Source organism: Nanorana parkeri, unplaced genomic scaffold (genome assembly GCF_000935625.1).
Source record: "Nanorana parkeri isolate BGI_ZX_2015 unplaced genomic scaffold, ASM93562v1 scaffold1317, whole genome shotgun sequence".
NCBI classification, from domain to species: domain Eukaryota; kingdom Metazoa; phylum Chordata; class Amphibia; order Anura; family Dicroglossidae; genus Nanorana; species Nanorana parkeri.
The window spans coordinates 450,565-463,820 of record NW_017307585.1 but is presented as its reverse complement, the minus strand read 5'-3'; the positions used below and the strand labels follow the sequence as shown (position 1 = coordinate 463,820).

General features: G+C 39.2%; 1 protein-coding gene across 1 annotated transcript in view; it reads left to right on the top strand.

The window, feature by feature from the left end:
* The first annotated feature begins 645 nt into the window (after positions 1–645).
* The window catches only part of GLRB (glycine receptor beta), a 76,697-nt gene continuing 64,086 nt past the window's right edge, over positions 646–13,256 (top strand). Inside the window, exon 1 of the mRNA XM_018569282.1 lies at positions 646–794. Coding sequence (XP_018424784.1) covers positions 673–794 — 122 coding nt within the window. The 5' untranslated portion in view covers positions 646–672. The remainder of the gene's footprint in view (positions 795–13,256) is intronic.

Genomic DNA, 13,256 nt, shown 5'->3' with positions numbered 1-13,256 from the left:
GCGCATTTTTACACTACGCAAATACACGGCTCCATACGCGGCTATGTGTATGGAGCCATTTATTTGCATACGGTACACTACGCGTGTATATATGCGCGGTAATGTGAATGAGGCCTAAAAGTAGAATGCATACACTTGCATCTCTTATCCTTGCCGCGGAACACTGCTACATTCCTGATAAATGGTAATCAAATTCTGCTGAGAAACCAACACTTTCTGGAGTGTCCATCCCCTGTGTCCCCTGCATCTCTCACTGGTATCCATTTCTTAGTGGACTTTAGAAATGGAAACTTTAGTGGACTTTAGAAATCGGTGGCACGAAGCAGCATAACGCAGCTTAGGATGTCAAATCCAGGTCAGAAGAAGGTCATAAGCACCTGTGAAGGGGAACTAAAGAGGATCTCGGATGCAAGCTTCCTCTACCTGAAAGCATGGTGGAACAATTGGGAGGTTTACGTTTTAAATATAGTTTTCCTAAAAACTCCAAAAATACTTCAGAACCAACTGTGTAACAATCTACTGACCCTTTACTAAAAAAGTTATTATTCATGCTACATGCTATTCCAAGAGTACTTATGACCTGTACACCACAGAGACATCCATTTTATACTGTTATACACTAATTACTAATTTTATTTTGTAGGTCAGTTGTGCTGAAATTAATGCATCGAGATGAAGTTCGTTTTGGGGATCTTGGCATTACTCCTGTTTTCTCTTTGGCTGGATGGAGTGCATTCTAAAGAGAAGTCATCAAAAAAAGGGAAGGGGAAGAAGAAGCAATATCTCTGCCCATCGTATGTCAGAGTTTATTCTATACTATTCTGTATAATTCTTATTTAAGATGTGTTTTTTTGGGTGGGGGTGGTGTTAATGTCAGTATGTTCCATAGTTATATGGGTTTTGGTCAATTGTATTTGGAAAATGTTTTCAGTGTTTACAAGTTAACAGTTCTTTAAAATTATTTACTATATTGCTTCTATGATACAATCTTTGTATACTATATTGGGCTTTCTAACAAGAAAGCCCAGCAGCTGCTATTCACTTTCTCCTTCTAATTTAAAATATCAATACCATGTAGCTGTGTGTCTTTTCAGTCATTCAGTTGTAGGTGTGTTTCCAATATCAGATCAAATAAACCGTTTTCACAGAAAGTGGTAAAAAGACTGCAAAGGTGGTGGAAATCTGATTTTAATTGTTGGTTGCAGATGGTAAATAGAAACTATTCATATATAATAGCTAATATTTACTCCATTAAAATATTTTTAGTCCTGAACCTGTGGTCAGACTGCACGGTAGCCTTAAATATTATTTTTAAATATTCAACAATCTTTTTTGCGGTCAATGGCTCTGGCCTGACCCTCCTATTTTTTTTTTTTTATGCATTACTATTGGTTTTTGATGCTGCAAATCACAGTGATGGGTACAGTGAATTTTCCACCCAGTTCCTTTGATTTTCTGATCAAAGAATATTGGCTGGGAGGCTACCAACAGGGCCACCCACTGCGTGAATTTTGGCCTCTTTAAGAACGGGCTGAAATTCATTCAGTATATGGCCAGCTTTACTCTTTTGTTCTAGGATGACCTGTTGTAATCATCACAGCTACAATTTAATGAATTGCTTCCTGTAACCTAACCTACTGCTACAGATATTGGTATGGACACCGTTTTAATACTTCATATATGATAAAAGTTGTGTTTTTAGAACATCTGATTTTACCACATGCTATTATCAGTTTTTGCAGTATGTTGGATGTTAAACGTTGCAAATTCACTTTATCATATGGCATTCTTAACATGTCGTAACTTTCTGGCTAGTGTTAATTGTAAGGTTCTTGCAGAAATTAGCTATTTTTGGTTGTGATAAATAATTAACAGTTGAGTAAGATTTTACCCATTGCTTTTGAGAATGTCAAATATACCCTTGTGTGTGAACTGTCATCTGCCCGCGATCAGTAAACTAATTACTAGAACAGATCTGCTGATAAACAGAACATAGAGTTGAGGCAAGTAACTGTCACTTGGAGCTTTTTGCAGGGATCAGTTTACACATGATTTGTCTTCAGGTGAGAATAGTCACCTGGACAAATGGTAATGTAAGATCTCCTCAACAGGGCCACCGATGGCAATAAAAATCTGACAAAAATTTCTAACCCTTCCCAACTCAACACAAAAGAATAAAAAGAAATTGGAATGTAGCGGGGGGCGGGGGGGTGTTACATTTTACAAGTTGAGAGGAACAGTATTTAATGGAAAAAAAACCCAGAAAATTAATGTATTTCCTGCAGTCTACTTTTGGGGTGGTAGAAATAGCCCAAGCTATTTTGACTTGGTTTCAAGAGTCAAACCTCTTTAAATCGTTTCTGGAGGGTCATACAGAAGCATTTACTTAGTACTTGGTAACAATTTAATTGGCTAATGTTAAATTCTTCCACACACCTGTCTCCAGACTTCTGCTCTGTTAAGCTTTGTTGGTGTTTGCCAGGATTCTCTGTTAACTGGAAACATGGAAAATTAGTATTTCTCATTTGTTAAAAAACCTCTTAAAATGAAAAAGTTTATCTATATTTGACAATATTATAATCAAAATAAGGAACCAGTTAACAATAGATGAATTATATGGTGTTCAGAGATCTGCATGATCGTGTTTGTTCTACAACACGCAATAGTGTTAGAGCACTATTTGCGAAAATGAATATTTTAATGTCTGTACAATCTAGGGGTAATGCATCAAGGGGGTAAGACCACTGATTCAATTTATAATGCTGTATCTAAGCAGAAAAGGAATTTTAAAGACCAACACCACCTTTTGAAGCAAAATAAAATCCATAGGTGGCCTAGCATTTGTAAAACAAAAAACAAAAACAAACCTGATTTTGCTTAGATTATACCCTCTCGAGTGCCCCTCCACAGAATACTGAGCTCCCAGTAATCATGGACATTGCAGTGACGTGGGCCGATTTAGAGATACAGCATATAATATTCTTCTGCTGGGTGCACTTTGTCTACATATTTATTTTAGTAACTCAGCTGTCATACATGCCATCTAAAATCATATGCTATGACCTGTCTCAGAACTTGACAAGGGAGCAGGAGGTCAGGAGGCCTTTGGAGGAACGGAGAGGACAGTTAGGGTGATACTGTGAGACAAGGTTGGAAATATAGCCGGGGGCAGAGTTGTGGTCGGCTTTGTAAGTGGTTGTTAATATTTTGATTTTTATCCTTTTGGGTGATTGGAATCCAGTGCAGGCCTTGGCAGAGGGGGGTTGCAGACACTGAGCGGTTGGCTAGGTGGATGAGTCTGGCAGCTGCATTCATGCTAGACTGAAGGGGGGATAGCCTGTGTAGTGGAAGGCCAATGAGGAGGGAGTTGCAATAGTCAAGACGAGAGAGGGGAGTAACAAGTGAGTGGATGAGTAGCTTTTGTAGTTTTATTGGTTAGAAAGGGTGTATTTTGGAGAGGTTATGCAGCTGAAGGCAGCAGAATTTGGATAGTGATTGAATGTGAGGCTGAAAGGTGAGGTCAGAGTCAAGAATTACACATGGCACCTTGGCATGGGGGGAAGAAGGAATAGTTGTGCTTTCAATCACAAAGGAAAAGTTACGGGGAGGTGAGTAATATAATGAGCTCAGGTTTTGAAAGACTGAGTTTTAATAAGTGTTGTGACATCCAGACTAAGTTAGTAAATTAATGAAGTGGAAGGACACCAAAGGGGTGATCTGTGGAGTGGAGAAGTACTGTGTGTGTGTGTGTGTGTGTGTGTATATATCTATATCTATCTCTATCATCATCAGCATAGAGATGGTATTGGAAGCCATGGGAGGTTCTCCATGGGAGCTAAAGAAAAATAAAAAATATCAGATGTGCCCAATTATGTTAATGACAGCTTTCATATTAGAACTTCCCCCATTCTCTCTAATTCTGAAGGTTCCAGTGTTGATTTTTATTATTCTTATTATGTTTGTGTGTTGAACCTTCTAGTCATATGTAAATAATCCACTTGAATCAATTTTTTCACACGGATTGTTGTAATTTTTACACAGATTTGTTTATTAACACTTTAGTGTGCAGTTGGTTCACATAGACCGAGCGCAACATATTTGCTTTACATTTGTTCACCTATACACATTGTTGCGGCTGGTCCAATCAGGTAGTTAGGCACGCATTCCCAGCGCAGTGATTTCTGTGATATACTGTGTAGAATCAGGAGCAATATCGCTCAAAATCGCTCTAAAAAAGGGTCATGTAGCAGCGACAAGCTACAAGCGATATTGAGCGATTTTGAGCGACGAGATGTGAACAGCTACATTGAAATGTATTGGTGAAGCTACATGGAGCGATATAGTGCGGAAATATGAGCGAAATCGCGCGATAAATCGCTCAATGTGAACGGGGCCTAAGTGTAATGCAGAGAGCCTCACCAGTTGAGAGGGGGCATACCTGAGCTCTGACTTACAAGCTGGAAGTTGTATTTGTATATTGAGTACACTGATATCTGGAGCACATGAGGCTCTAAGGAAGTAGGAAAACTATACCTGCAGGAACCTCTTGGTCACTCTATTTAACTGTTATGTGGCAGGGTTACTCAGCTAAACCTTTGACCATGCTATGGAATCAATCATTTCCATATTTTTAAAGAGGCTGCCAGAGTGAACAAGAAAATGTACCTGCAGTATTTTTTTTTCATACTTGTGGAATTGCGGTGTGGTAACACATTGCAGAAACACATGTAAAGCCAGTCTAAGTCTGCTCTCTCAGCAGCTTAGCTCTCCGTGCTCTCCCTGTTCCCCCATACCCGAACACCCGCTCTGTGTTTACATTAGACATTGGAATGCTAGAAGGCCACTAAGTTACTGCTGGAACGGGGGAATCGGTTTGATTTTGAATTGCTCCTCCTTGTCTGCAGCTAGAGAGGTCAGTTATGGCTTGTTTTAAAGGTCATTTGCTGCTTAAGAATATGTGAACATTTAAAACTCCACAGCCTGGCCACAGTTCCCATTAAAACTATTTTAAGCTAAAGATTAAACATCCCCCTGCATATTTTACGACCTTATACAACTTCTCAAGTGGCTATAACATGCACATATTTTTCTGTTATAGTCAAGGATGTCCTCTATACGTGAGTCTGCATATTGAGATGTCTTAATAAACAGCCAGCTCTTCATAAACAGACCCGAGATTCCTTCTCCTTACTGAAGCACAAATGCATGTCACTGCTACAGCTATAAGTTGTGGATTCTCCGATACATTGTCAACATTCTTGATTTACCCACAGTGCTTTAAAAGGGACAATAATTGAAGCTGTATTTCAAAAAAGAGTCTCATTAAATAATGTTTGCATCTAAACGGACTACATAATACTACCATAATGCAATTATACAAAAGTAAACTATGAGGGGGGTCCTTTTGCCTCTGTCAGGCATATGTAAAAGAATTCAAAACATGTGACCTCACGTCTCCCCTCGGCTTTAAAGGTCTGAATGAAATAAAATAGGAAAAAAAAAAAAAACTGATCTCTCATGATGTAATAGGAGCTTTCCTCATTTTCCACTACACAAACCATACTCATTAAATTTGAATAATTTAAATGTGTGGCACAGATACAAATCTGATCAAAATTGAGCCTTGAAGTATGTACTCTCCTTTTTAAAAGAAAAACATGATAATGAATTATGTATAGTAACTTAAACATTATAGCATTTAAAAATACCTCTATCAATTTAGTAGACTTTCTTTATATTCTCTGGGGTAAAGTTACAATAGTGCATGATGAGTGGTTAGCATGTCTGTCTAGTAATGTTGTGTTTAGTCCCCTTTAGGAAGAACATAAGTATGTAGATATGCTCCTCCTGGGCTCATGAGCTCCTGGTGCTTCATTTTCCTTTCCCAAAAACCTACTGCTAAGTTCATGTAACATTGTTAAGTTCATGTGACGTATGCTAATTGTAAAATTGTAACCTCTTTTAGAGACAGGGCCAGGCAAATGGAATTTTTTATACTTTGAGGCCAGGTCTAAAAAAAAAAAATTAAATAAATATATTTTTGTTTTAGTCCAGTAATATGTTTACAGAGCTCAATAGCTCAAGCTGAATTTTACACACACAAGTGAATGAATGTGCAGATGGCTGCCCCCCATGTAGTCTGCTGACAGCTCTCCATCCGGCTTGGTGCAGACAGCTCTGTACTAAGTTTTAGCTATAGAGATGGCGTCAAAGTGAAAGGCTTCTGATGTTCTCTGTCTAGAAACACATAATGCCGTGGGAATCCTGTGCCAAGGACGCACTCTGTATTAAATGTTTATTTGTATAGAAAACATTTTTATGAATTGTACAAAAAAAGATATAACACATCAGGTTAAATACATGAACTATTAAAATGCAGAATAAAAATGACCCAAAACTATTGTACCTTGCTATGCAATAAAGGGGTGTTGCTAAAGTAGTAGAGGCTGTTCGGTTACAAATTGAAAGTTTACTTAGATTAATAAATAAAGTGAAGCTGTGTTCTCCTTGAGATACAATCTCATAAAGACATGTTAATGTAATTTTAAAAGTAATTTTCAATATGTTAAATCTGCAGCTTTCAGTAACACCTGGTAAACTTGCCTTAAAGGTCATGTACGGGCACTTCCTCTTGTAGACTGATAGCTCTACGTCCATGTCTCCCAACTGAGCTACTACCTTGTCACCCTGTCACAAGGGTTAAGCAAACAGCCTCTTCTTCGTTCCTAAATTAACCCAATGGCGCTATATACTTTGTCAGGTGCCATACTGGAATTGGGCAACAATTGAGTAATGGGTGGCCCTTTTGGCACCAGCTCAACAAATGTCAATTCAAAAATCAGCTGAGCCTGGCGGATTATGTTGTTGAACAGTAAGTGCATCCTATCAGTTGCAGTCACTAATCCGGTATTCAGGCAGCCGCGGCTGTCTGTTCACCGTGGTTGGAGGAATCTATTGAGTTTTTTTCAGTGCGTGTGGCTAGTCATAGTAAGTCATTGATGATATATAAACCTGAAAACCAAACAAAATTATTCAAGCTAAAATCAGGAGATACTAAAAATGCTCAGTTGCCAATTATAGAAATTCTAAACAAACTGTATACTTAAGTCCATGTATACCCAGATAGTTTTGGATAGCTTAGAGGAGCAATAAAACCCATGTCAATTATTTTTTTTTCTGTTTCCATGATGAGAAGTTTCACCTTGTTTCCCTTGGTGACCACTCTCACTAAAACAGAAAGTAAGGGGAATCCAAAATGTTAGTGGTGTCAACATAACAAGATATAAGGGTTAATGTTGTGAACACCTGTTCCAGTGGCAGCTGTCTACGGGAGGAATTATTTTCACTTTGCAGAGATTTCCTCTGATTTTCTGCGACAGAAAATGAAGGGAAGTCTCCCCAAGGGGACACAAAAGTGTACTGGTCGGGGGATTAACCTTTCTCAACTTTTCTGCGAGTTGTGTATAATTAAGAATTGAAAGCAACCTCCTATCCTTTATAGCCCAGAAAGGTGCCATCTTAACCTCTACTTCGATTGCAGTTGCCATGGTGCTGCACATGGGATCATGTATGATACCAGCCATTTGTGGCCATAAAAATCTGGTTGAGAGCTGAAATAAGCACACTGGCAACCTTGACAGCTGGCATGCCTTGAAAGTAACTGTTTTTGAAGACCATTAAGTTGGTGGGTAAAGTTTTTTTCTGGGTGATAAATATCTATAGCATCAACTGAAGGAATCTTCCTGCTTGCAGCCAATAGGAGTCTAAGGGTAATAATGTGCATAGGGTATTTGACCAAATGACTGAACTGACCTTTGAAATATGCAGGCATCAGTATAAACAGATAAGGTCTCAAATGTGCCCAGAGAACTGTAAAGAAAATCCATTTGATGGATTACATAGCTGTCTATAGAGGTTAACACTGCTAAGCGATATTTCTGACAACATTACATAACTCCAATTCATTTTCAGAAAAATAACAATCAATTCTCTGAAAAACAAGTCTTACTATATTTTGTTAGGAAAACTACTCTTTTAGAGTGTTTGTTTGTCTCCTTCCCTACTCATTGTGCCAGAAGTAAGTGACCTCATGTTTTGTTTGTTAGCTAGAAGATGCAGTTATAGTGGCACGTTTCTTGTACTTTAGAGCCACCACGAGGTCCTGGTTCATAATTTGAATTGTAGCTCAAGTAGAATGCATATATAAGTGAATGACTTAAAGTGGATACTAAACTCAGGGGTTAAATCTTAAAAATACATTCAAGTACCTTAACTATTAACCAAAACGTATCTTATTTGTGTATCACTCGGCTGTAGATCCTCAAATCATCTCTGAAGTGGTGCTGACACTGTCCTTCCTTCTGGAGGGTGGCTACTTTTGTTCCCCATGGTCCCTGTTTGTGTTGTAAAGTAGCCACCGCTTCAGTCTTACTCCCATGATGGACTACAATCTCATATTCCATTTACTGATGTGTATTGAGAATGAAGTCCATCTCAGGAGTGAGCTTGGAGTGGTGGCTACTTTAGAACACTCAAAGGGAATATGCAGAACAAAAGTAGCCACCCTCCAGAAGGAAAGACAGTGTCAGTATGAAATTCAAAGATGATTTGAGCACCTACAGCCGAGTGATGCACAAATAAGATACACTTTTGTTAATTTTTAAAGTAGTATTAAACTCTCAAACTTTTTTCAATAATGAATCCAGATCAAACAATTATACATTGCCCAGCAAAGCATTGAATTTACATTTTTGCCCAAACACTTACAATCATTATGTTTCTGAACAGCTGCTTCCAAGTCTCTCAGCTCAGCTTCTCTGAACTTCCTGCCCAACACAAGATCACAAAGGACAGTGCATACTACAGCAAATGTTTATCTACTAGCTTGGAGAAGGGGCCAGAGAGGAGGGAAGTAGCTGAATTTGCTGTGTCTCTGTTTTGTGAAGACACACACAGCTTACTACCGGTAGCACACACAAGGATGGCTCGATAGGACCCTAGAAGGGAAAGGAGTCACTCTAAAACAGAGTCTGAACAAGTGCTCAGGGAACCAGCTGATTCTGCAGGAAACTAAAACGTTTAAACATCAAGGAACAAGTGATTTTATCAGCATTTGAAATACCTTAAAATCCGTTTAACTTTAAATATTTAAGATTTAACTTCTGGGTTTAGTGTCACTTTTAAGTCATTTATACGTTGATTCCACATGAATTCTGCTTAAGTTACAATGCAAATCCAAAGACAAAAAATATAACATGTTGCAGCTTACCAGCCCTTAGATGTGGTGGCTGCATTAGTTTTTTTCTTTTTTCAGACTAAAAACATTTTCAGCTAGTACAAAACCATGCCTGCTGATCACTGCTGTTAACTTCACAGGAAGCACAACAATCTTATTTGTATGTAAATGACATATTCATGCATATCCTATGTAGTAAGGATAAATAAAGGCAGAAATGTTTAGAGTCCAGCCTTTGTGGCAACAACCATGGCTGCCTCCATAGATACAGTGAAGAAATTAGTATAGTAATCTAGGAACAGGAAGTCTGTTATGTGCAAGGTGAAAATAAGCGTAAAAAGGGGGGAAAAAGAAAACGAATGCAGCAACACCTCTTAGGACTGGTAAGCTGCAATATAGTAAATTTTTCGTTTTGGATTTAGATGTGTTTAGATACATTTTAAGGGCTTATGGAGATAAGTGTGGAGGAGATGAGAAGTCTGTTTTTTTTTTTTTTTAATACATCAGAAATTAAGTAGGCAGGGCTGACACCATGCACTTAGGAATTCAGAGCTGCATTGTCATGTCAAATAGGAAGGTAGGAGCATACTGTAGTTCATGAACGCTATTTTTCTGTACTTCCAACTTTGAGAAATGTGCATGTATTGCAGAAGTGTAATAAATGTTTTTTTTTAAATGTATATGTTTTTCATTTTGCCTTGATATACGCTTTCAAAAGTCACTTATACATGTAATTTGCTAAATAGGGAAATAATACAGTTAGAGCTTTCTCCCCAGCTAAACATGTATATTATGAGCTTTCTGGTCAAACTTTGAACTCCATTTACAGACCTATTTGCCCTCCTGTGCTCCTGTGATTGTTTGTCACTCTCTCAAGCGCCAACTCTCCACTTCAGAGACACTTTCTTCCTGTTAATATTGTGCCAAAGCTGGAATAAATTAACAAGAAGGAAAGATGTATAATTAAAAGCTTATAGGTTTTAGGCTTTTTTTTTTCCCGTTTTTAGTTCAGCTTATTTTTTTCTTTTTGTTGAGCTGAACAAAGGGGCAGAACAAGTAGTGATCTTTAAGGAAGGCCCCTTTTTTGCTGCACAGTCCAGGCTTGTCTTGCAACAATGCAGCTCTGTGGTTTGCCTGTGTTTGAGCCAAGTTTACAGAATATGTCATGTTTGCTTTATTCAAGAAACCTGCTGTGCATGAAGAAATTACCTGCAGGTGACTATCTTCCCATGGATCAGTGGTTTGGCAATGTTTCTGAAGCATGCAAATCTAATTAGAGCTTAGGAAACTAATTGGCCAGGAACTCAGTCTCCTTAAATATGACAATTCAACTTAAAGATATTTCCAGCTCATAGTTACATATTAGAAGAAGTCTGGATATAGATTTACAGGGACCACCGTGCTTTGCTTATATTGGCCGTATTGGAGGTTCTTTTAATTTCTCTCATTTTACTTATTTTGTTTGTTGTGGCATAAATATTCTAAAATTAGTAAACCAAGTAAATGTGCAGGAGATATTTCCCTGGCAGCACAAATCTCTGTGGCACAGGATGCACATCTGAATAGCAGTTTCTATATGTGATAAGAGCACCAATTTTTCCTGATCAGACCATAAGTTGTTGGTTTAGCGTAAAGGTGGGCGTTTTTCAACCCCAATTCCCAAAAAGTTGGGACGCTGTTTAAAATATAAATAAACACAGGTGCAATGATTTGCAAATCTTATAAACCCATATTTTATTCACAATAGAAAAGAGAAAACATATCCAATGTTTAAACTGGGAAAATGCACCATTTTAAGAAAAAAAATAAGATAGTTTTGAAAATGATGGCAGCAATACGTCTCAAAAAAGTTGGGACAGGGCAATGTTTACCACGGTGTAACATCCCCTCTTTTAACAACACTCTGTAAACATCTGGGAACTGAGAAGACCAGTTGCTGGAGTTTTGGGGGAGGAATGTTGTCCCATGATATAGGATTCTAACTCAACAGTCCTGGGTCTTCTTTGTTGTATTCTTCGTTCCAAGGTGTGGTGGGAAGTGATTTTCAGGAGCTACAAGCTAGAAGCTTGCCCTCTGTCACCTCCGTAGTTCATTTCTTCCTATCTATCTCGCTGCACAGATTAAAAGATCTCCATATAGCTCTAGTGATTCTGGAGCAGGGTGTCATTGCTTCTGTCCCTGCGGCAGAATGGTTTCAGGGGTTCTACTCAAACCTGCATCCCAAGGCCCAAAAGGGCTTCATTTGTGTCCACAAATTCCATAAGGAATCCACCAGGTCTGTTATAGCCTCCCATTATCAGGGGGACTTTTTGGGTACTGTGGACATCAAGGAGGCAGATGATAAGATGGAAAAAAATTTAAATGAGTATTCTTTGGACACCCTGGACAGACAGCATGCATTTACTGTGGAAGTAAATCTATTACAATGTTGGTTAGTCTGGGGGGTAGTACTGTAAAGCCGTCTTCTGTAATCTATTTATGCTGGATGCTAATTCATTAGGGGTCATTTAGATGGGTGATGTGGGGTGGATTGTCTGTTGCCTTCAGAGGCGGTTAAACGCAGACTCCGGATGCAGCTGCATTCTCTGCTATGGCTACATGTAAACTGGCAAATCACCTGCTGCCAGTTTGTATGTGGCCAGAAATGCTGCAAAAACGCTGTCCCTGGATGCAAAATATCTGTGTCCAGAGTTGGTCAGAGGTTCTATTTCTATCAGACAGCTGCTAGCCGTGGCTGTTTATGCATACGGTGCTTCTGCAGCATTAAGCTTCACCAGGAAAAATCACCAAATTCTCATCCAGAACCTTCAGAAGTCGGCACAGGAACCTACTTATTGCTTGGAATATATGGGTCTTATCCTAGACTGGGCAGAACTTCAAGTTCCAGACTTTTTTCCCATGTACATCCCAGGTGGGGGCAGTTGCCATGTGGATTTCCTCAGTCAGCAGCGCTTGGACATAGGGAATGGTACCTACACCCAGAGGTATTACTGGACCTGCCACAGGTGTGGAATCCTAGATGTGGACCTCTTGGCTTTGTAGGTTTAACATCAACCTGGACAGGTTTATCTCCAGGTAAAGGGATCTTCTAGCCGAAGCAGTTGATGTCTTGGTGGCTATGTGGGATCAGTACATCCTGATCTATGCGTTTGCTTCCTTGGCTGCTTTGCAGAATCAGGTTACAGGGAATTTCAGTGATTTTTCATAGCTCTGGACTTGCCAGGTGGTACTCCGACCTGATCAGACTCCTGGCAGATGCTCTATGGACTCTTCCAGAACATATGGATCTTCTACTCCAAGGACCAGTTTACCACTCTGCTTCACAGTCACTACCTTTAAGGTCATGACTGTTAAAACCCAGGTTTTGAGGGACAGAGACATCTTTGAATCTGTGATCCCCATGATGCTAAAAACTAGGAAGTCTGCTTCCTGCAAGATCTATCACCACGCATGTTAGGCATACTTTGCTTGGTGCAAGCAAATAATCCTGGTGTTTTTGCAAGTAGGCCTGGACCAGAATTTAGACCTTGGCACCACAGAGGGTCAGATCTTGATGCTTATTATCTTAATCCAGAAACTGCTGGCTTCCCAAAATTCGAATAAGTCCTTTGTACAGGGTGTCTTCCATGTGGTTTCGCTATGCCTTTACTCTGAAATTTAATTCTCTCAGGGGCATTTTTGCATTCGAGTTCTGATTACCAATGCCGGGGGTGTACTTTTACAGACAGCCACTGATTACCAATGCTGGAGGTGGGTGGGGGGTTTATTTCTTCAGTCAGTCACTTGCCACTAATGCTGGAGGGGGGGTTATTTTTTGCAGCCAGCCACTGATGCATCCAATAGTTGCTGGTTGCTAAGTAGTCACTGGCTATTTATTAAGCTTTTATAAGTTATAAGGTATGCTGTAATGGAAGAGTTTAATCTTAGTGTTTTACATGTTTGTTTTATTTAAACCATGCCCCTTGCAGACTCTCTGGAGGTTAGCGCAATCTGGCTACATCCACTGCTTTATTTTTTGTTG